The sequence below is a fragment of the Haliaeetus albicilla genome, chromosome 22, assembly GCF_947461875.1.
Source record: "Haliaeetus albicilla chromosome 22, bHalAlb1.1, whole genome shotgun sequence".
NCBI classification, from domain to species: domain Eukaryota; kingdom Metazoa; phylum Chordata; class Aves; order Accipitriformes; family Accipitridae; genus Haliaeetus; species Haliaeetus albicilla.
The window spans coordinates 25,845,554-25,867,602 of record NC_091504.1 but is presented as its reverse complement, the minus strand read 5'-3'; the positions used below and the strand labels follow the sequence as shown (position 1 = coordinate 25,867,602).

At 60.3% G+C, this 22,049-nt stretch overlaps 1 protein-coding gene across 1 annotated transcript; it reads left to right on the top strand.

The window, feature by feature from the left end:
- Nucleotides 1–4,244: 4,244 nt before the first annotated feature.
- On the top strand, nt 4,245–19,614 carry HS3ST2 (heparan sulfate-glucosamine 3-sulfotransferase 2). The gene is made up of 2 exons (XM_069810603.1): nt 4,245–4,840; nt 18,299–19,614. Exons 1-2 carry the CDS (start codon nt 4,350–4,352, stop codon nt 18,915–18,917), a joined length of 1,110 nt encoding a protein of 369 aa, XP_069666704.1. The 5' UTR covers nt 4,245–4,349; the 3' UTR covers nt 18,918–19,614.
- The last annotated feature ends 2,435 nt before the right edge of the window (nt 19,615–22,049 follow it).

The window sequence follows — 22,049 nt, the reverse complement described above, 5'->3', positions numbered from 1 at the left end:
TTCGGAGCTGGGAGACCTGTGTTGAGTTTGGTGGTGATGAGCTGAGGGGCTGCAGGAGCTGGCATCAGCCTTCGGAAGCAGCTCTGAGGCCAGGGCAGCTGAAGTGCCATTAGCTGATGGGACTGAGTATCACATCCATCTTCCACATCGCCAAGCCTGTGGCTCTCACTGGGGCCAGGATGTTGTGAAGGCTGCACCAAAGAGGAGCGAAGGAGAACCACCTGAGTGCTGACAGCCACGGCAGCAATGCCAGAGCCTTTGGCATTGGCTGGAGCAGGAGAGAGGACGCAGTCCCAGTGTGCTCCTGGCGTTTGGGAATGGCCAGGTCCTGCTGGCACATGCCCCGTCACAGTGCCCGCAGCGGTGCTGGGGGAGGTGCCACAGGTCTCCGAGCACCATCAGCCCTGACCCCCATCCTTGCACACTCCTGGCCCCTTACTGCTGCCCACAGATCTGGCTTGGCTGCATCCCTTGCTCCTCCACTTCCTGGCTGCGAAACACTGAAACATCCTTTTTCCAGCTCCAAGTTTCCTGCTAGGTCAGGGAGAATGGGGAGACACTCGAGCAGCAGACCCTGTGGTGGAGGCTTCATGCAGGCGTTCAAGGACATTGCCAGGGCTGTGAGGCTGGAGCAGCTCAGCCCCAGCTGCCCTGGGGCACTGAAAATCCCCCCCCATCCAGGTACATGTACTGCTCAGCCATCAATTCCCAGCACAAAGAAAGGTGGCAGTTTGTCAGCCCAGAATCAAAAGGTTGTTAATGACATACATATTAGACACAGAAAACTGGATTAACAATGACACTTTGGCCCTGAGGGCTTCTTTTGGCTCTGGAAATAAATACTAACCTTGATCTCTTCTGTCTACAACCTGAAGACATCAAGGGCAGAATACCACCTTTAATCTTATTTGCTATTTCCAGTACGCATTTTATTGCTTCTCTTTTTTCCTATAGGTTTCATGTGTTCCTGGCACAGACTTTCTTTGTGTATTTCTGTAATAATCTCCTGAACCCTACATTTCTGCAACCTTTCTCTTTTTGCCTGCCTGTCAGCTGCCTGTGCTTGGGATGAGCCCTTGGACTGGGTACTTGCTGGTGAACCCACCGAGCTGGGAGACCCTCAGCAGCAGTTCTTGCCTGCTGTCCATTCGTGGCCCTGGGTGATCAGTGCCTCGGGGGGTGGGGGGGAAGCAAGGCGAAAGGACTGAGGGATGGGGACAAGCTCCAAATCCCTTCCATGGAGTTTGTGTCATGAATGCTGTCTGGCCACAGTCCCTGTGGTCCTGTGAGCTGGGTGCTGCTCTGGGCAGGGTGGGAACAGAGGAGCACGAGATGCTTCCTGGGGGCATTGGGAGAAACTGTCCTGTGGCAAACCAGCATCCAGGACCATGCAGTGAGCTGCAACTGGCCTGGGAGGGGCCTTCAGGGTTAATGCTGGGCAAGGCTGTGGAGTCTGGAGCTGCTTTGGTAAATCCCACCCCAGCAGGGAGATCAGAGAGCTTGGGAGTGATGAAGGAGGAAAGATGGGAAAGATCAACTTGGGAAGAGAGCCAAGAACCCAGGAGAGGAGAGGGGGGCACCGGCAGGACCCTGAAAAGGGGCCAACTGAGGCAGAGGAAAGAAGACAAAGAGAGGAAGGTGTAAGGCTGGCAGCAAAATGCAGTGCCAGCTAGGTTCAGGAATGGGTGAAGGGGGCAGAAGGGGAGGCAGGACCTTCCCCGGAGCTCACAGCCATTCTTCCAGCCGCCGTGCTGCGAGGTGCTGGCTGATGAGAGGGGAATCTCCTGCAGCGATTCAGAGGGCTCCTTCTTCCCTGGATGCCGGGGCCGCTCCGCCTGGCTCCCGCCCCACAGGGAGGATCCCACTCGGGGCTGACTCCTGGGGCTCCTGTTAGCACAGGTGGCAGGGCCGGGAGTGTGCCAAAAGTGCTAGAAAGCTGTTGTTTATGTGGAGTGGGGTGTAAATAGCAAACATGTCATGGAGAAGACATGCCCTGCAAAGATACAAAGACTGAAAGCAAAATTGTCAGCTTTATAAAACATTCCTCCCTTGCAAGCAGAGAAACCTGGAGGTGTCTAGGCATCCACACCAGCTTTATTTATCCAGACGCCTCTAATGTTCATGCTTAAGCAATGTGTTTGCTGCCGAGGCTGGATCACCACATGGAGGCAACAAAATGGCTAAAAATGGAAAAAGCAACTTTTCCACAGCTTTGGCAGTTTGTCGTGGAGCGGAACTGAGTGATGGACACCTCCTGCCGCTGGAAGGGGAGCCCGCTGATGCCCGGCCCCTTGGGTACGCCTGCTCCCGTGCTCCTGCCCCGCTATCACTGCCTGGGCAGGGCAGTGTCCCCTGGCTGAGGGGCTGAATCCCCGTGGGCTCCGTCAGTGCCTGCTCGGTGCTGCACCAGCTCAGGTGGAGGGCATACGGCCCAGTGGAAGTACCAGATGTGGGCGAGTTTACACCAGCCAGGAACAGCCCAGTACTGGCTGGCTCCTCCAGGCTGACACTGGATGCACGGCTCTGTCTCCCTATCTTGACCCGCACAGAGGTGCTGGTGCGCAGCCCTCCTGGGCAGGAGCTGCTGTTGCACAGAGCAGCAAACACAGTATGCAAGATCCCTGTGGGTCACTTCGGTGTGTCAGGATGATGAGGTTGTCCCCATGAAGACTCAGCCCCTGTTTTTAGTTCCAGAGCTCTCCTGAGCCAGCAGGCTCTTTCTTCCTTAAGAAACTATTTTTAAACTCCTAGGGAGATCCAATTCCACTGCTCCCACACCAGCACAGGTGAAAGAGGCTGTAGAGAGCACTGCTTTTCAGCCATTTCTTCCATCTTTCTTTACATCTGCACCGAGCTCCTGGGTGTTGCACAAGAGGAAACCTCATCCTGACCCTGGACTGGCTGCCAGGGAGCCGGCAGCTTCCTTGTTTGTGTTGGGCTGGCACTTCTTGCCTGTCTCTCTCTATTACCATCCTTCTTCCCAAGTAACAAGACAAGTAGTTTTCTGCAGCTGAACGAGCTTTCTGTGCTGAGAAAGCAGGGACGATGACTGTTAATGTTTAAGCAGTGCTGCGCACAGCCCTTTGGCTTTACCACGAGCAACCAAGCAGAAGCCTGGGATGTCAGGGCGTGAGAGGGAGGGAAGCCGTGTCAAGCAGAGGGAGCCAGAGGGGTGGGGATGGAGCAACACGCTGCACCCGCACCCTGCAACAGCCTTGTGGTTTTCCTGGGTCAGCCTGCTTGTAGGGCATCACAAACCAGACAGGCGAGGCTGACCATCCCCGGCCTGGCAGAGAAATTTAATTCTTTCATCATCTTCAAGCCTTTCCTTCTCGCTTACCGGAGGCACCACAGCGGCCGATGGCTGCTCTCCCTGTCCTTGCTGAGGACAGAAATCGTTGCTGCCGTGCGGGGCGGCCCCTCCTTGCTCCCGTCCCCTCCCTCGGAGGAAGCCGGCTGCGGGGCAGCGCGGCTCCGGCACCCGGGAGAGGGGGATCCCCGGGGACCGGCTGGGCAGGTTGCCCCACAGCCGCCAGCTGCGCCCGGGCACGGCTCTGAGCCCCGTCTGCCCGCCTCCCGCATCGGTGCCTGCTCACACCCGCTCCGCTGCCGGTTCGCGTTCCCGGCCCGGGGGCCGTGCGGCTGCGGGAGGCTCCGCTCCCGGCCCGGGCTGCGGGGGGGGGAAGGCAGAGGCGGGGGTGCCCCCGGCCCCGCACCGCTGCTCTGGGTAGTTGGGGACTCGCTGCGGGTTCAGAGCTGCCCGCGGGGCCGGGCAGGACAGCGGGCGCCTCCGGCCCTGCCCTCCCGCCCCGGCGGCACGGCGGAGCCCGGGGCACCGGCCGGGGCGGGACGCTCGCACCGGGGCCGCGCCCGGGCGGGGCGGGCGGGGGCCGGGCCCGGCCCCGCGGCAGCCCCGGCCCGGGCGGGAGGGCTCGGCGCGGCGCGGCGGGTACCGGCGGCCCGGCCCGGCCCGGCCCGGGGGAGGCTGCGGCCGCCGAGCGATCGCGGGGGCTCCGGGAGGAGCTGACGTCAGGCGGCCCCTTAAATAGCAGCGCAGCCGCCTCTACCCCGGCACTTCCCGCGGAGGCGAGCGCCGGAGCCGCCGCCGTCCGAGCGCCCAGCCCAGCCGCGCCCGCCGGGGATGGGAGCCGCGGCAGCGGGGCCGCGGGCGCGCAGGGGCCGGGGCGGCGGGCGCAGCCCCCCGGGGCGGCCCGGCCGCGCCGCCGCGTAGCCGCGGGACATGCCGGAGCGGCCGCGCAGGGTGCGGGGCGCCGCCGCCGCGGGGCCCCGGGGGCAGCGGCGCGCCGGGCCGGGCCGCGCCATGCCCGGCGGCGCGGCCCCATGGAGCCATGGCGCATAGGGCGCCGAGCGGGCGGGCCCCGGCTGCGGCTCCGGCTCCGTCCCGGCGGCTGGCGCGGAGGGTCCTCGTCCTCTTCACGCTGTCGCTCTCCTGCTCCTACCTCTGCTACAGCCTCCTCTGCTGCTGCGGCGGCGGCCCCGCCGCGCCCCGCGCCCGCTGCGCGCCCTCCCGCGCCGCCGCCGCCGCCAAGAAACTTCTGCAGAAGTCGCGGCCGTGCGGGCGGCCGCCCCCCGCCGAGCCCCCGGGCAGCGCCGCGCCCGCCCGCCGCCCGCGGGAGCCCCCCGCGCCGCCGGCCGGCAGCCCCCCGGGGCCGGCCCGCCCGGGCGCCAAGCGCCTGCCGCAGGCCATCGTGGTGGGCGTCAAGAAGGGCGGCACCCGCGCCGTGCTGGAGTTCATCCGGGTGCACCCCGACGTGCGCGCCCTGGGCACCGAGCCCCACTTCTTCGACAGGAACTACGACCGCGGGCTGGAGTGGTACAGGTGAGGGCACCCCTGCCCCGCCCGGCCGGCGGGAGCGCGGCCCCCCCGGTCCCCCCTCCCCTCCCCGCCCGGGTCTGGGGTCCCTCGGCGCGTCGGCGGAGCGGGCCGGGCCGGGCCGGGCCGGGCGGGCGGCCTTGTGCTGCCGGCGGAGTCTGTCGCCCGGCCGCACTCGGGGAGTTTTCCCCCCTCCTCTTCCTCCTCCTCCTCCTCCTCCTGCGGGGCCGAGTGGGGTCGGGCTGGCTCCGTGGGAACATGGCTGCTGGAGCCCCCCCCAGCGCTGCGGCTGCAGCCGCCCGAGTCCCAGCCCTGCCGGGAACGGGCTCTGGAGCCGGGACGGTGACGGGGTTCCCATCCCATCACAGGGAACACTTGCCCGTGAGAAGGGGCCTCCAAAACGCCAGTGAATGACTGGCCCGCGAGACGGCACGGCTGCCCTCCCCGCAGCCCCGCTCGGGGTGCATCAGCACCCTTCTGCCGTCGGGTTTTACCTCTGGCTCCGTCAGAGGGGCAGTCGCTGTCTTCCACTGTCGTGTCTCTCTGAACTCAGATAAGCGCGGCTCTATCTGAGGTGTCTCATAATTTGCAGAGAACAGCGAGTGCATCTCCAGCAGGAGACGATGGGATTTTAATTTCAGTAAAGGTTCTTGTGAGGAGCTCAGGGGTGCTCACGGAAAGGCACGGAGTACCGCGTGTAAGCGGGTCACAGTGCCCATGGGCTCATCCCCTGTGGCCCCACAGCACCTGTGGCCCCACACTTGGTGCTGCAGGCACTTCACCCCAGCTCCCCGCGGTGTCCAACCGAGCATACCGGTGGTTGTTTGCTGCGCCGTTACAGAGCGCTGCAGGAGCTCTGGGCTGCTCTTGGGCAGGGCCACGGTGCTTCTGCTGGACATCAGGCTCAGGAGGCAGAGGAGGGCTCGGTCTGGCCCTGGGTGCCTGCAGGCTCGCAGCGGGGGAAAGGACACCTGGCACAGTCAGTGCATCGGAGCATCATGGCAGGCGGTGGGAGGCAGCCCGTGGGGCCACACACCGAGCTCGCTTGCCCCTCCATCTCAGCAGCGGTTTCCCAGCGGAGATGTCCCCAGTTCCAGAGCAGGGCAGTGCTTGTCAGCTGCCAAGCAGGTTGGGAGGCACCGTAACATGGTGCTCGCTCCCAGCTCTGCTGGGGTCCTGGTTTGTCTCCTTGCTGGGCAGGTGCGAGTCGTGCCTGTGGCACAAGGATGCCGGTTTCTGACCGTGAGCAGGTCAGAGCTTCTCTGAGCAGCACCTGCCTGCTGAGCACTGGGCTGGTGCTCTGGCCCTTGTAGCTGGGGTTCATGCCTGGGGAGGCAGCTCAGGCACTGCACGGGGAGGGCTGTCTGCAGACACAGGCAGGTCCACTGCCCTGTGTTGTACTTGGGTCACAGTGGACCCTGTAGCTGCGAGTGTTCAGCTCATTTTGCAGCGGTACCAGTGGCAGGTGACAGGAGAGCCAGAACAGGCACAGGTGGAACTCTCTGAAGCCGTTTCCCTCTCCTAAGGCTGTCCTGCAGCATGCCCAGTTCCTCCTGCCCTTTGGAGAGGAGCTGCAGCAGTGTCCTTTGCCTGGTCTCAGCAGGTCTGTGTCATTCCCCCACCCTCCCTCCGACATCAGACACTGTCACCCATCTCGCAGCACCTAAAAGCAAACAGCTGGGAGCAGCCCTGCAATACAAGCGTGTAAGGACAGGAGCAGCAGTGGTTTGTTTAAACCAGAGTAGCAGGATGGGCGATGGAGCAGGACATGGGTCCTGGCTGAGCTCCTTGCTCAGAGGGCAGCTGCGTGTGCTCAGTGCCTGGCTGGCAAGCAGCCCCCCTGATCCTGAGCTGGGGTCCCCCCACACAGTCCTTGGCCCTGTGAGCTCTCCAGGCTTTTCCGCTTCCCATGCGCACGGTCGGTGTGGGGAGTTTGGGGCTGGGAGCCTCACGGGCAGCACAGGACTGACCCTCCAGGCACTGCTCCTGCAGAAGCCAGGGCAGCGCTTGCCAGCGCCCGTCTGAATGAAGAAAAGGGGCTGCCCCCGGGACAGGCCCTGCCTGGGGCATGTAAGGGCACCTGTGGGCACCCGGCGTGGTGCTGGTCCAGGAGCTGTGTCCCCCTCCCGCACACCCTTCAGCACCGCCGAGCGGCCGATCTCCCGCCCCGAGCTGTGGTTCAGCCTGGGATCCTCCATGTGAAGGGACTCGTCTGTGACCAGGAGGGACGCAGCCTGTGACAGTGAGTGGCAGTGGTGACAGGCAGCTGCTGAGCGAGGCAGGGGCAGCGATGGGAGCGCAGCTGGGTGAGCAGCCTGCTGCCCAGGGCCTGGCTTTGCATCTGGATCGATGGAGAGATCACGCCGGAGCAGCGGAGCCTCCAAATTAGTTCAGCTAAAACAATTAAATGACACTTCCCTGGTTTTATTACTTTTTCTTTTTAACCTCACGAATGTGCCAAAACTTAAGCACAGAGGCCGCTAATGTATCAAACGTGGAATTGATTTTCCTCCTTGCAAGTGGAGCAATTAAATGTGGAGCAGGTCTAACCCGCAGCGTGATGAGCTCCTGTCACTCTGCCAAGAGGCCGGGGAGCGGGAGAGCAGGGTCCTGCCAACGGCCATGTCCCGGGGAAGGGCAGAGCTGACCCTGGGAACTGCTGGCTGTGAAGGGCTGCCCCACCGGGACCCCAGGGTGGGGAGGCTGCTCCTGGCCTGCCTGGAGGCTGTCCCCAGCTGCCAGCTGGGGAGAGGTGATGTTCCCGTGCTTGGGGAGCACTGCGGTGCGGTGGGGTCTCTGCAGGTAGCCTGGAGCACAGACCCCTTGAAAGGCAAAGGCTTTCCCCATCGTGAGCAGGGACTTCGCCTGCAGGAGCCCCTGGCTGCTGTGATGGCTGAGCGCCCGGTCCAGCTCCATCCTTCCTATTTTGTGCCCCAGTGGGGAGCTGAGCAGAGGGACCAAGTAGGTCTTCAATGCAGTTGAGAGCAGCACGAGAGCTGAGCTCCTCTGATGCTCTGAAAACATCAGTTCCTGTTTTTCCACATTTTCCCCTGCCCCGGAGTTGGTCTGACGTGGAGGTGGCAGAACCAGCGGGAGGGGACATCTCCTGATCCGCCTGTCCTTGCCGGCTCCAAATGTCGTGCTTGCTCACAGCTGCTGTTTTTGTTGGTGCCTCCTGTCTTAGCTCCTGCCATCGCCCCAGGCAGCCTTGGCTCCCTCTGCTCTGGGAGAGAGCACGCCAGGCAGAGCCAGACCCCTCTGCTTATCCCCCGTGCCAGACCACCGCCCAGGAGCTGCCTGCTCACTGACTTCAGACCCAAAACACCCGTGCCGTGCCCAGTTCCCATCAGCCTCTCTAATCCACCTCATTAGCTACAGATACACTACAGGAAAGGTATTTTTAGAAAGATCTGTTTTAAGACAACTGAAACCAAACAGCCAGCTACTGGGGAATATCGATTCATTACCAATCCTGGACTAAATGTTCAATATAGAGCTTTTTCCTACTGCAGGTAGAGTGTGCCAATAACCTTCAATATTTTCCAGAACACAGGGAAGACAGTGTCGTTTAATTTGTGGTTAACTTTGAGCAGTGACTCTAATTACAGCATCTCAGGGTGCAGTTTTCCTCCCTAGAATTCCTGAGTAACCCTGTCAGATGCTCCAGCGTTATTTTCACAGAGAGGGGCTTTTCCTAGCAGGTCCAGCGGCAGGCTGAGGCCGGCTCCTGCCTCGCAGGCTCCGCTGTGCCTCTGTCTGCCGGAGCTGGGCCAGGAGGCAGGCGCGGGCGCAGGGGAGAGCTCCGTCTGGCTCCCATGCGGACCCACCTGCCTGAATCCTGTCCCAGGGACCGCGCTTGGGCCAAGCCCAGGCTTCCCCGTGTGCCGGTGCGACAGGTCCCCAGGAGCACCTGCGCTGCTGGGGCTCTGCCCCGTGTCCCCCTCCCCGCGCCGCCTTTGGTTTCAGGGTGCTCCTGGGGCTGCGGCAGCACGAGGAGCACTGCTGGCCTCTGAGCGGTGGGCACTGTGGCTGCCCCGGGGGCCCAGACCCCGCCAACCGGGGAGCATCGCCTCGCTGTCCCCCCCGTCCCTCTGCCTGTGGGAGGGAGAGGAGGGAGCGTGCAAACCCGGCTTCTGCTCTCCGCCTCGCTAATTGCTCTCTGCTAATGGCCAGGTTGGCTCACGCACAAATGGGAGCCCATTAGGCTTTGCCCAACGACACGGACTGTTTTGTGGGCTTGACTGACAGTGCATTTTCCTAAAGTTAATTAGTGAGAAGAGAGGAAGGCAGCAAGCTTCAAGGATGCTTTGAAATTTCCTTGACTTCAGAGAGTGCCCTGGCTCTGAGGAATGGGTACGAAACCTCCTGCAGAGACTTCTGTGTGAGGAGCTGCCCTACAGGCAGCGTGTTCCCTGGTCACTGCCTTGCCTACGTCTGCCTGGGGCAGCGGTCCTGCCCTGCCCTCCTCTGGGTGGGCTCGGGTGCTGCACAGACCCTCACTCAGGTCCCGGGAAGGCTTCCCCTGCCAAGGTGCTGGGAGAAATGCAGGGAGGTAAATCCACGCAGGGCGCCAAGCCTTCAATATTAATGAGGTGTGTTCTTGCTCTGTCTTCCGTGACCTTGTTTGTAAATGCTGCAATTTGTTCTAACCTTCCCTTCAGTAGCACAAAATCCAGCTCATAACCTGGTGTGGCTGTGGGCACAGATGCTTCGTGAAGCTGACAAGCGAAGGACACCGGTCCCTGGTGACCTTGGGTGTCCGTCGAGGTGCTGTCTATGGTATCTGCCATGCAGTGTGTGCTCCGGGGATGGCTGGGGCGTGTGTGCTACCCACTGCCGCCAGGCTGGGAGCAGGGACCAGGGCAGGCTCCCGGGGCAGGTGGTGCCCGAGACCCTCCGGCAGCACAGCCGGCCACCCTGGCACGCGGCTGGCAGCACCCGGCCTTTGCGGCTGGAAACGGGTGTCTGCAGCCCTGGATCCTCTGCGTGATGACCGTGTTCCAGGTGCGTCCCCGGCAGCAGGCGTGTTAGATGTGGCTGGAGTTGCTCTTTGTTGGTGCTGGCGTGTGACATGGGGTCTGTGGGACCCGACGCTGGGTCGGTGTGGTTTGTTCTTGGTGCCGGCACGTTGTCCCGTCCTTTTGCACACTCCTGAGCGCTGGAAGATCACCAAGTGGGCAACATATCTCTGACACCAGCTTTTAATTAGGGAATCACTGCAGCAGCTGGGGCATATTGGGCGATTTTTTAAAATGAATATTAATTTTTAAAGTTTCACCTATGGAAGGACTTGCCTTGGAAATGGGAGATGGGGACACCCCAGCCTTTCTCGCTGAGCCACGGGGCGTCACCCAGCAGGTGGGCTCACACCGGGCTGGGGTGTGTGCGCTAGCTGGGGGGCTGTCTGCCCTGACCCAGCTGTAGCAGCAGGACCGGCGAGCTGGGTTCTGTGAGCATCGTGCTGGGAAGCCCTCGCCTCCCACTGCTTCCCAGCCGCACTCCCCTCGGCACTGGCCTTGGGTTTTGTTGGACCCTCACCTGCTGCTGGACGGTCATTTAGGATGATGGGAGTTACACATCGGCTCCTGTGCATGAAGGGCGTCGTCAGTGTGCCTTTTGGAAAAGATTTTGTTGACTTAAAGGACAGCACAAATCTCTGGAGCATTTAAATGATTAAAAATGAATCAGCAACAAAGTTAATTACTGCGTTCACACTGCTTTTATGCATTGAAATGTCCCTCATTAGCTGTCTGTGAGCACTGGTGTAAATTCTTTGAACATAAACATTTATTAAAGGCAGCCGATCCATCATTAAATCTGAGGCTGCCTTAGTGCAGGGCGGTGGCAGCGGGGACGCGGGGCCGGGCCAGCCGCTGCCTGGGCCACAGTCCCTCAGGGCCGCATTTCCCCGCTGCGGACATGGTGCAATCCCTGGAAGTGTGCGGGCTGGGAGGATGCAGCAAGTCCATCCTGCTCAGCATTGCAGGAGCCCCACTCCCCGGGCCAGCCTGCTCCCAGCCCCGTTACTGTAGTGCTGCCAGCCTTAGTGGGTCAGGGGAGGCGACACGGCTGTGGCGCTGGGTGGACTCAGCCTGGGGGATTCCTGTTTGCCCCATGAACCCCTCGCAGGGGTCTTTCACTGCAAAGCACCAGCTGTGCAGCTTTCGGCCGGGGTGTCCCTGTGTCCTAGACGTCCACTGCAATGTCACTCAGCCAGGGAGAGCTTTTCATCTTCTTCACACCTCAGCTTCTCGCGTGCTTGACCCAGTTTTGCTTAAACCTCCTTGTAGCCTCACTTGAGCTTTCATATACTGATGCTGTCCGTGATCCTGCTGGTCCACCAGGCGAGAGTCAGTAGTGGCTGTCAGGTGCGTGCACCTACAGCATGGCACAGCGTGGCACGGCACAGCCCCCTCAGCAGCGGGCAGGGAGCTCAGGGTCAGTCTCCTGCTGCGGTGCTGACTCCTGTGCAGCAGCCGGGCTCACTCCGCCGTTGCAGGTGGGATTCTGCCTGTGCCTTCCCCTGCTCCTGCTGGGGCAGCGCAGCAGGGACGAAGGGCAGGCTGTGGCATGGGGAGGTGACCTGCTATCGGGTCGAGGTGGAGTGGTCCCACAGGACCATCCTGATGCCAGTCTGCGCTCTTGGAAGAGTTTCTGTGCTTGTCTCCAACAAGTTGAGGTGCAGCTGGAGACGTGCTGGCAGGCCACCCTTCTCCCAGCTCCCCGGTGCCACACGGAGCAGTGACTCTTGCTGCTGCCTCACCACCCTGCGAGCCCCAGCCGGCCTGGCCCCACCGGGAGGGCGGCGAGCGGGTGCTCGCTTGTGCTGGAGGATTTTGGCTCCCAGCCTGGCAGGCTCCCCTCTCCCTGCCTGTGCGCGGGCAGCGTTCCTGCGTGCAGCTGCTGAGCCTGTGACATCAGCTGGAAGAGGGAAAGCGCACAACCCTCATCACAAGAGCCAGCACTTGGGATTTTTTGCCAAATTACACAGTTTGTTTTTATGCCGATAAGTGGATGGAGTCCAGGATTATGCACACGTCAGTCTCTAGCCTCTGAGGAGAGCCCGGGATGCGCCTGCCACATCCTCGCACGCAGCCAGCTGCAGCAGGCAAATATTTACCCGGGAGCTGCCCTGCTCTCCTCCGTGCTCTGCAAGCTGGATGGAGGGGCTGGTGCTGTAACGGGATTATTGGATGGGTGCTCTCCCCACGCACGCTTATCTGCAATATCTCAATCATCTGATGAATTTTTGTACAAATTCCTCCCTGGAAGAGTGTTTCATGCATGTTCGACATCAAAGCAGTGCAGCCAGCAAGGGAGCACATGTTTCTTTAATGTGGGAGTGTTGTAGGGGCCGTGGGGTGCCCAAAGGCAGATTATAAGAAAATTAATAATTCAGGTCTAGGAAAGGTGCTGGTGAGAAGTTAACTCCTTCAGGGCACTGCCTTCGTGCTGGCACAGCCACAGCTGGGGCCGGGCTCTCCGCTGCTGCTGTCCCACAGCCATGGGGCTGTGGGGGCTGCCCAGGGATGTGCCAGCTCCCAGGCACCGTGGGGCATAGTGACGCTGGCTCGGCCGCGTCAGGGGAGAGCAGCTCTTCTGGGGCTGTGCCAGCGATGGGATGTACCTGACGTGTGTCCCCTCCCCAGTAACGTGGGCAAACACAATCTCTAAATCTGCAGGTTGGAAGGGGGCATTAATGCCCATATCAAATGGCACTAAAGGGCTTTAAGAATTGAGTACCTATAATGAAAATAATCTCTAATTCAAGAGGAATTAAGGCTGTCTCTCCAGCTAGAGTAATGCGCTGAGCGGGGGATTTGGCTGGTGTCGGGGATGCCTCCCACTCCTCCCGGTACGCCCAGCAGGTCCTACTGCATGGGAGCCCCCAGCCTTGGGGTAGTGTCTGTAGGGGCACGTCAAGCATAGGTGTCTGCAGCGCCCGGCTGATGGGCTGTCCTGGGGGGAGCTGTGATGCCCCGATAGTTAAATGCCTCTGTTGGTCAGAGCATCGGCCTTCTTGGCAAGAGCAATGGAAAGCAAATGAAGTGAAAAGCCCGTGGCTGCTGAATGGCATTTGTGGGAAATGAGGGGTGCGCTGTGTCCCACTGTTACTGCTGGAAGGGCTTCAGACACCTCCTGCCGAGGCTTGTCCCTCCTTGGAGGGGACACATCCCGCACATCCCTGGAGCGATGCTCCATGGGCCAAGGCCATGTCTGGGGTCTTGCAGCTGCGGGTGGGTGTGGGCAGCGGTGCAGGCAGCAGCTCCCACCTGTGCAGGGAGCCCAGGCTGGGGCAAAGCACAGCATCCTCTGCAGAGAGCGGCAGGGCTGTGCCGGCGCTGGGCACGATCCCTTGTGGTTCTTGTCTCCCAGGCAGTCGGAGGGAGCTGGGTGCAGGGGAGGCACAGGCTGCTCTGCTCTCCAGCCCACGGCATTGCTGCAAGGCCAGAGTGGAATTTGCTCCACTATGTCCCTAATGATTTCTGTGCAGAGCTGCCCTGGTATTCACTCAGCATCAGCGTTTTTGACCTCCTCTGTTTCTGCCGCATGGCAGATTCCCATCACCAGGATACAGTGCGGATGGCTTGTGGACCAGTGCTGGGTGGAGAAAGCCTCGGTGTTTCTCCAGCCTGACCATACTGATGGGGAGAGGGCTGGCAGCAGCTGGTGTGACACCAGCATGGGCAGCACTGTCATGCTGCAGGGGAACCGGAGGGGCCTTGGAGGGCAGGGCTGGGGCCGAGGGAAGCAGCCTCGTGCTGCCCTCCCAGACCACCAAAGTCACCCCCCGCCCTTCCCACGGCAGATGCGACCCCCCAGCTCCACTGTCACGGGGGGACCCTTTATCTAGCAAGGTGGTGAGGACGGCCGTGCCATCCGCCTCCCAGCAGCACCATCCTTGTCCCTGGTTCAGGAGGAGACGGCAGCTGACCGTCCCTTGGCACCCAGCAGCTCTCCCAAGAGCGGCAGGTTTGGTGTCTCCTCTGCACCCCACAAGTGCTCCAGCCATCCCTCCCTGCCCGTGTCGCCGGTACGTCACCGCCACCGTGCTGGTGTCAGCTCTGGCACTGCCTGGCAGAGGCTCGCTCAGCATGCGCTAGGAGCCGGTGCCGAGGCCGTCTGCAGATCTTTAGCAAAGTCACAGGCATCCAGGACGGGTCCCCGAAGCGGCAGGAGCGGCTCCTGCCTGAGCCCTGGCCGTGCGGTGCCGCAAGCCAGTTACCGAGAGCCTTCACACCTAAACACACGAGCCTTGGGCTTAAAACTATGTGACATGCTATTTGTATGCAAATAACTCTGTGAATGCAGAAGTCCAAAAATATCATTTTAAAGTCAACTGTAATTAAGTTTGCAATGCATTTCTCTGCTCTTGCAGCCCTGGGGATCCCGCCGTTAACGTAAAGATGAATGCCTGGATGACATTTCTCCCCCTTGCATGGTTTCACTGGTGATTTATTTATCTATTCGGGTTGTGTTTTGTTGTCTCAGCAGTCTCTGTTGTTCAGGAACAGCAAACACTGGGAGTCCATTTAAAAAAAAAACAACTCTTGTCTCATTTCAGTAATTTACTATGCAGAGATTTTGTGTTTTTCGTAATGGATTAGAACCTGTAATTTCGTTTTTTGAATACATGGACCTAATAGCTCACGTAATGAAAGTCTAACAAGCCTGAAGATGAGCCATTAATGAAACAGCAGTTTTATGATTCTCTGCCAATATATTGTAATAGTGAATCACTTATAAAGCTGTCCTGTGCTGATTTATGATGAAACTTGTTTGTGATAACGGAGATACAGCCGTGGTGCCTGCCACTAAATTAGCATTTCCTGACAGTCATTAAACAATGGGAATCATAATCTGGATTTATGGTGTTTGAAGCGGAGCAGTGGGAAAGGCCAATTAAGCCACGTCTGTGCTCAGGTACCTCTGTAAAACAGCCCTGTTAATTTATGTTAACTAATCAGTTTGGTCTCTTTCAAATGAGGAAACCGGTCAAGTGCATGTGAGGGTGCGCGGGCTGGCTGCCGTGCTGCCCCAGGACAGGCGGCCCCGTCCCCTCGCGTGGCTCCGTCCCCTCGCCGACGGGGCAGCGGGGCGGCAGCTCCGGGGCCATGCGGGGCACGGGGACTGCAGCCCTGTGCCAGCACCTGGGGGAGTGAGGCTGGGCTCGGCCATCGTCCCCAGTAGCTCCCCAGCAACCTGGCGCAGACCTCTGGGCACGTCTCTTCAGTATCTCTCCGCGGGTCTCTTCCAGCTGCTCATCTGGTCCCCCTGGGCCACGGTCTCTTCTTGTCCCCACGTCACCTTCACAGGGAGTGTCCTGTGTCCACCAGGGACCCACCGCCCTCGGTGCGTGCTGCCACCTTCCGCAATGTCCCTGGTCTTCCATCGCGGTCCCCTTGTCACACAGGATGTTGTGGGCTGCTGTTGTATCTCCTCCCAGTTAGGGCTTTGTCCTGGTTTCAGCTGGGATGTAGTTAACTGTCTTCCTAGTAGCTGGTACAGTGCTATGTTTTGAGTTCAGTATGCGAAGAATGTTGATAACACTGATGTTTTCAGTTGTTGCTCAGTAGTGTTTAGACTATAGTCAAGGATTTTTCAGCTTCTCATGCCCAGCCAGGGCACCTGACCCAAACTGGCCAACAGGGTATTCCATACCATGTGACATCCCATCTAGTTTAGGAACTGGGGAGTGGGGGCAGGGAATCGCTGCTCGGGGACTGGCTGGGTGTCGGTCAGTGGGTGGTGAGCAATTGCCCTGCGCATCATTTGTACATTTCAATCCTTTTATTACTACTGTTGTCATTTTATTAGTGTTATCATTATCATTATTAGTTTCTTCTTTTCTGTTCTATTAAATCGTTCTTATCTCAACCCAGGAGTTTTACTTCTTTTCCTGATTTTCTCCCCCATCCCACTGGATGGGGGGGGAGTGAGTGAGCGGCTGCGTGGTGCCTATTTGCTGGCTGGGGTTAAACCACGACAGGCTTTCATCAAGTTTCTACAGAGCAAGCCCCAAAGCTGGTGGCTGTGGACTGTATTTTAGGGACCCTGGAGGTGTCTGGTCTCGGTCACTGGGCTGATGCAGCTCTCAGAAACACCCATGTTGCAGCATGCCAGCGAGGCAGTGTGGCCATGGTGGTTGTGCAGGGTTTATCCCATGAATAAATCAGCGCCTCACTCTCTCGAGCTGAATTGCTGCAGACAGGGTTGCTGATGTTTGCTCTCCCTGAGCGCTTCTGTCCCGAGGCCTCGCTGCGTTACCCAGACATCCATAGCTCCAGGTCTATTGAAGTGACTGTTGTACCAGCTCCTCCCCAGATCCTTCCCCGGGTCCCCTTGCAAGGGTGAGCATCTGCTGGGATGCCCAGCCGGGGCAGACCCTGTCTGGGGGATGTGCGTTGCAGTGGAGCAGGGGGCTTACACGGAATCCCACGAGCTGAATTAATGATGTGCCTGCTCATGCAGCGGCTGCCGGTGCCATGGGGCTGCCAGGGTGCGGATGCGGCTGGAGGGCAGCAGCCTCGCTGCCCAGTCCCCCTCACTGCAATGCACTTGCTGTGCACTGAAGCACCTTCCCGCGTCCGTGAGAGGAGCAAGCTGGCTGAGCTCACCCATTCCTTTTGGAAGAGCGCTGCTGCATCCCTGGAAAGATGCGGTGGGAGGTGACTGACTTGGGGACGCCTGTCCTGCTCCCCGGGGTCCCCGTGGCCAGGCTGCCTGAGTGGTCTCCGGCAGCCAGTGTTCTGGGCTGCTCTGTTCTGGGCATGTGTGGGCACCTCACGTTAAACATACTGGCTCTCTTTTAAAGGAAACACTCCTGGGGGCACTTTTCACAGTTCCTTGTAAAATTCTCCCCAGGCAGCGCCTGACTGTGCCTCTCAGCCTGTGTTCTGCTGCACAGCTGAATCCAAATCAGCCAGTTTATGAACAGGAGCCACCAACTCGTGCTGCAAAGTGGGAAAAGTGACAGATGCTTCTGAGCTATGAACGTAACGGCAATAGAAGGTGACCTTCCAGCCTGCACCTCTCCCCGAGGGGCTGGGGCAGGAGGGCAGCAGCCACGGGGCAGGTGCCTGGCTCGCTACAGCACTGCTGCTGGGAGGGGTCCTGTGTGCCCAGAGCTGTTGTGGCAGCAGCATGCTCCCTGGCATGGGTGCTGGTGCCAGTCGGTACCTGTGGGGCGCTGGCCTCATCCTGTCTGCTGGCATTCCCTGCCCGCTCCAGCCAGGGGACCCGCAGCGCCATGAGTCTGGCTGCAATGGATTTGATCATTTACTCTAGTAATACAGGACCAATTTATAAATCTTTCCATCCCATTAGTTTTTATTTGATTTGGATGTTCACATGTCAAAGCAAATTATTTAATTAGCGCTAAGCTGGGCTGCAGGGATGCTACATTTTCCCCCGGTCTGGTGCTCCCTCCCTGGCCTTGCAGCCCAGCTCCCTGTGCCAGAAAGAGATGGGTGTACACAGGACCCTGTCTCAGAGCCCTTGGGCCTGATCAAGCCCTGGCAGTGTGGGTGATACCCTCATGGGCACAAGCCCCACGTCCCCTGGCAGCCCCTTGCTCCTGGCTCCCACCAGCGGAGCAGCACAGCACCCTGGGGCCTCATCCATCACCCTGCAGCTTCCCATGGTGTGGTATCGCATAGCCACCACGCTCCTGCATCCCGGCCCTGGCACCGTTTGCCATCACTGGGCACAAGGATTGTGTACAGGCAGCACTGATTTCCTGCCCACCTGTGGGATGAAGGCAGAGGATGAGGGAGCTGTGCTCCCGCTGGGTGCCAGAGACTGGCACACTCCTGGGCTGGCACCCTCCTCTGCCCCGGGCACAGCACTCGCTGTGGTGCCAGCAGCACAGGGTGTACAGGAGCCTGGGTACGTTGTAATGTGATCGGGGAGGAAACACGCTACGTAATTGCAGTAATTCCGGAAGGAGCCACTATAATTTCTGTTGCAAATGGCAACTGGTATAGGAATGGGGGATGAAAGGCTGCAGCAGAGGCTGTCTGCTGGGTGATGCATCCATGCGAGCGACCAGGGTGGGTGGCAGGACCCACTCCCCGGCTGCAGACTGAGCTCCGGTGCTTTCCTTGCATTGATAACAACTTTACTGCTGATGGGGACAGAGCAGCCCCGGCTGCTGCGCAGTGCCAGGGTCCCCAGCAGCCTGGCCGTGCCCTTGCCCTCCGTCCTGCCTGGCACTGGCCTCCCTCGGGAGCCGAGCATCGGTGCCCCTGTCCTTTGTGCAGGGGGGGTCCCTTGGGGCTGGGATGGACCCGGGAGACAGCCATGGCTGGGAGCCTTCTGCAGCGCTGCAGGAGGGAGCTGTGCCTGCCTTGTCCTGCCTTGTCGTGCCGGGAGGGGACACCCCACCAGCCCCACGTTGCGGACACCACCTCCCGGTGCCTGGCCTGGCTCCTTCCTCACTATCACCTTTTGCTTCACTTGCAGGAGCCTGATGCCGCGAACGCTCGACAGCCAGATCACAGTGGAGAAGACCCCCAGCTACTTTGTCACCAAGGAGGCACCACGGCGGATCTTCAACATGTCCCGGGACACGAAGCTGATCGTGGTGGTGAGGAACCCAGTCACACGGGCCATCTCGGACTACACGCAGACGCTCTCCAAGAAGCCGGACATCCCCACCTTCGAGGGGCTGTCCTTCCGCAACCGCAGCCTGGGGCTGGTGGACACCTCCTGGAATGCCATCCGCATCGGGATGTACGCCGTGCACCTGGAGAGCTGGCTGCAATACTTCCCCCTCTCCCAGATCCACTTTGTCAGCGGGGAGAAGCTGATCACGGACCCAGCCGGGGAGATGGGCAAAGTCCAGGACTTCCTGGGCATCAAACGGGTTATCACAGACAAGCACTTCTACTTCAACAAGACAAAAGGCTTTCCTTGCCTGAAAAAGTCGGAGAGCAGCGGCTTGCCTCGCTGCCTGGGCAAGTCCAAAGGCAGGACTCATGTGCAGATAGACCCCGAGGTGATCGAGCAGCTTCGGGACTTTTATAGACCTTATAATATCAAATTCTATGAAACAGTCGGGCAGGACTTCAGGTGGGAATAAGTGTCCAGGAGCAGAGCTGCGGTGACATGAGGCTGCAGTCTTCCATGAGGGGGGGCCCAGGAGGGCTAGAGCCAGGACCCCCCGGCCAGCCTGTCCTGCCCAGAATCCATGAGCAGAAGCAGGTGGGGGGCTTCCCTGGCCCTTGGGAGGCCGGGATGCTCCAGGGCCAGCCAAGACAGGGGAAGACACAGAGTCCTGCCACAGCCACGGAGGGATGCGTGCCCAGTGGGCATTGCCCATCCCGGCAGTGCTGTGGCTTGTGCCATGGGGTTGCATTTGATTTTACTGCCACATGGTCCCTGAGGCCATGGTGATGGCCCTGCCCTGCAGCCTATGTGCAGGCTGCTCCAAAGCACGTCCCTCCTCTGCGTCCCAAAGCAAACGGGCACTCCTGGACACCCCCAACTGCGGGCATCGGCCGTGGGGCTGTCCCTTGGTGCCATGTCCCACCACGGTGCTGGAGTGGGCAGAGCTCTGGCTGCTCCGCTTTGCCTTCGTCACTTAAGCGCAGTGTGTAACCATGAGGACAGTGAGATGTATCTGCTTGAAAAAGAAGTCTATGAAAAATGTTGTACCGATATTTTGTCCTGTGAATAAAGCACAGAATCCTGCTGTTACGGGTACTTTAGTGGCACTAGTTTCCTTGTTCAGCATGTGATCCCTTTGTGTAAATAAAAGCGGCTACCACTGGTCCGTATGCATGGGCTTTTCTTAGGGCAAGGCTGGGCAGCCCCGTGCTGCTGGGGGCCGTGCAAAGCCCCACTGCACCCATGGGTCAGGCGAGGCAGCAGGCACGGGGCTCGGGCAGGACGGCGGATCGGCCCGGCACAGCGAGGAGGAGACCTGTGGCACAGCCCTTCACAGGGGTGACGGCACCGCTCGGGAGTGACGGAGGACCCCGGGGTTAATGCTGCCTCCTGCCAGGCGCAGGGGTGGACGCTGCATTAAACGCAAGCAGCAGTAATTTATGGTTGAATTTAATGGGCTGTTCTATAGGAGCCCACAATTACATTGAAATGTCAAGTGCTGCATGCTTTGCTAGATGGCCCCCCCCCCGGCCTGTGCACACCTCCCGGTGCATTAGTCATGGTTGTCCTTTGATTTACTTCCCCAGCGGCTGCAGCTGACCCGGGTGGAGGTGCTGCACCATGGGCAGGCTCTGCAGGCAGGGACAGGCAGCCCTGGCAGATGCCCTCCCCTCCCACCCTGCCTCACCTGCACGAAGCAGAGCAGCAGCCGCAGCACCTGCAACCGGGTGTTGGGGACGTGCCTCAACGCATACGTGCCCCCAGGAAGCTCCTACGGGATCTCACCCAGCCACAGGAGCCGGGAGCTGCCGCACCTTCCCAAGCAGGGCTGGAGCAGACCCCCCCCGTGCCTCCCTGCTGCACCCCAGCCCTGGTCCCTGCAGGTCCTTGCGGGAGGGTCCCTGGTCCCCACCCTCAGCACCAGCCCAGCCGCTGGTCCCCAAACCCAGCCAAGCCCCACAGCAGTGCAGTATTGGGTGGCACACAGGCAGGTGCCCCTCGCCCCAGCCGGGTCAGCCCCCTCGCTGCCCCTCCTGTGAGCACTGCACCGCTCCTCGTGTCTCTCTGAGCCAATCCTGGGACCAGCCACCCTCTGACTGCTGGCGTGTTTGGGGACAGGGAATTCTCCCAGCTCAGCATCCTGCCTGGAGCAAGATTGATGGGCTGCATCCTCGGGTGCTCAGAGGCGGGTGCAGCATCACTGTGCTCCTGGCTCAGCACTGCTGTGCTCCCGGCTCAGCACCGCTGCGGGTCCAGCTCAGCACCTCATGAGCAGCTGGGGGGCCTGGGGGTCCAAACAGTTCCCGCAGGGCTCAGCCATGGGGATGAGCCGCTGGGCACCGCATGGGCACGGCCAGGCAGCGTGGGGTCCCAGCCTGCCATGGGAGTGCCCGCTCTGTGGATGCACACACGTAGCCCCATCCTATCCTGCAGCAATCCATCTTACGAGCCTGTTAGGAGGCCCTGTAATGAGCACCGCTGTTCATGAATATCAATAACGGTTCTTGTTGGAGTGGTGTTATTTGCCTTTCCGAGTGCTGGACTGTTTGAATCATCTATTGATTTTTGTAGTAAATCTCAGGCATTTCTGTCAAAGGTTGCAATTTACTACTAGCATCTAAATCACAGCCCAAGCCTTCAGCCTCTCCCCCGTGCCCACACAAACCCGTCTCCGTGCCATTCTGCAGCCAGGCTCTCCCCGCTGCAGGGAGCAGCCCAGGAGCAGCTGGATGGGCCAGGAGGCTCCCACCATGTTTGCCAGCACAGCGTGGGTGCCGCAGTGGGGCTGGTGCTTAGGTGTTAGATTCCCCACATGCTCACTGGCAGAACAGCCCAGGGTATGGCAGGACAGGGAAAAAAACCCCTTCCCAGGGCCCCTCCGCCAGCTGCCAGTGCAGAGCTGGGCACAGCAAGGGCGATTCCTGGCCAGCCCCACTCAGATTCATCCTCCGGCAGCACCAGGGCCATGGGGAAAGTGCCTGGGGAGAGCGGCAAAAGGACCAGGGGGGTCCTCCCAGGTTGGCTGCGACCCAGGAGGGCACACTGTCACCCCACGGTGTGGGGGACACAGGCACCCCCGGACCCAGTGACTCACAGGGGCATGTTTCACTCTGAAACCTGTGCTTTCTGCTGGGTCTGCACCAGGCAGATGCAGCACAGAGGGATCAGCCTGAGCCCAGCCCGAGCAGCCCCTTGGCTCCGCGCACCTTGGGGACACGCTGGCACAGGGGCTGTGACAAGTGCCCAGGAAAGGAGGCACACCTGGACGGGACCAGGGGCTCAGTTTGGGACAAGGCTGCTCCCCCCACCTCGCGCTCCGGTGCTCCGTGCATGTACCACAGGCTTCCCTGGGGAGGGGTCAGCTGCGGGGCTGCTGGAGACCCCAGGTGATTTGGCGATACGTCCAGAGCCCCGTGCTGGCAGGACCAGGGCACAGGTGACTGCGGGGAGCCACAGCCCCAGGCAACCTCTGTCCTCTGGCACGGGGCTGGAGGATGCTTTGGAGCGATGGATGGTGGCTGTGTGGGGATGCAACACAACCACGGACCAGTTTAAGAGGCCTTACTGGCAGTGATTACTGCCCAGTGAGCTCTAATAGGAAAAA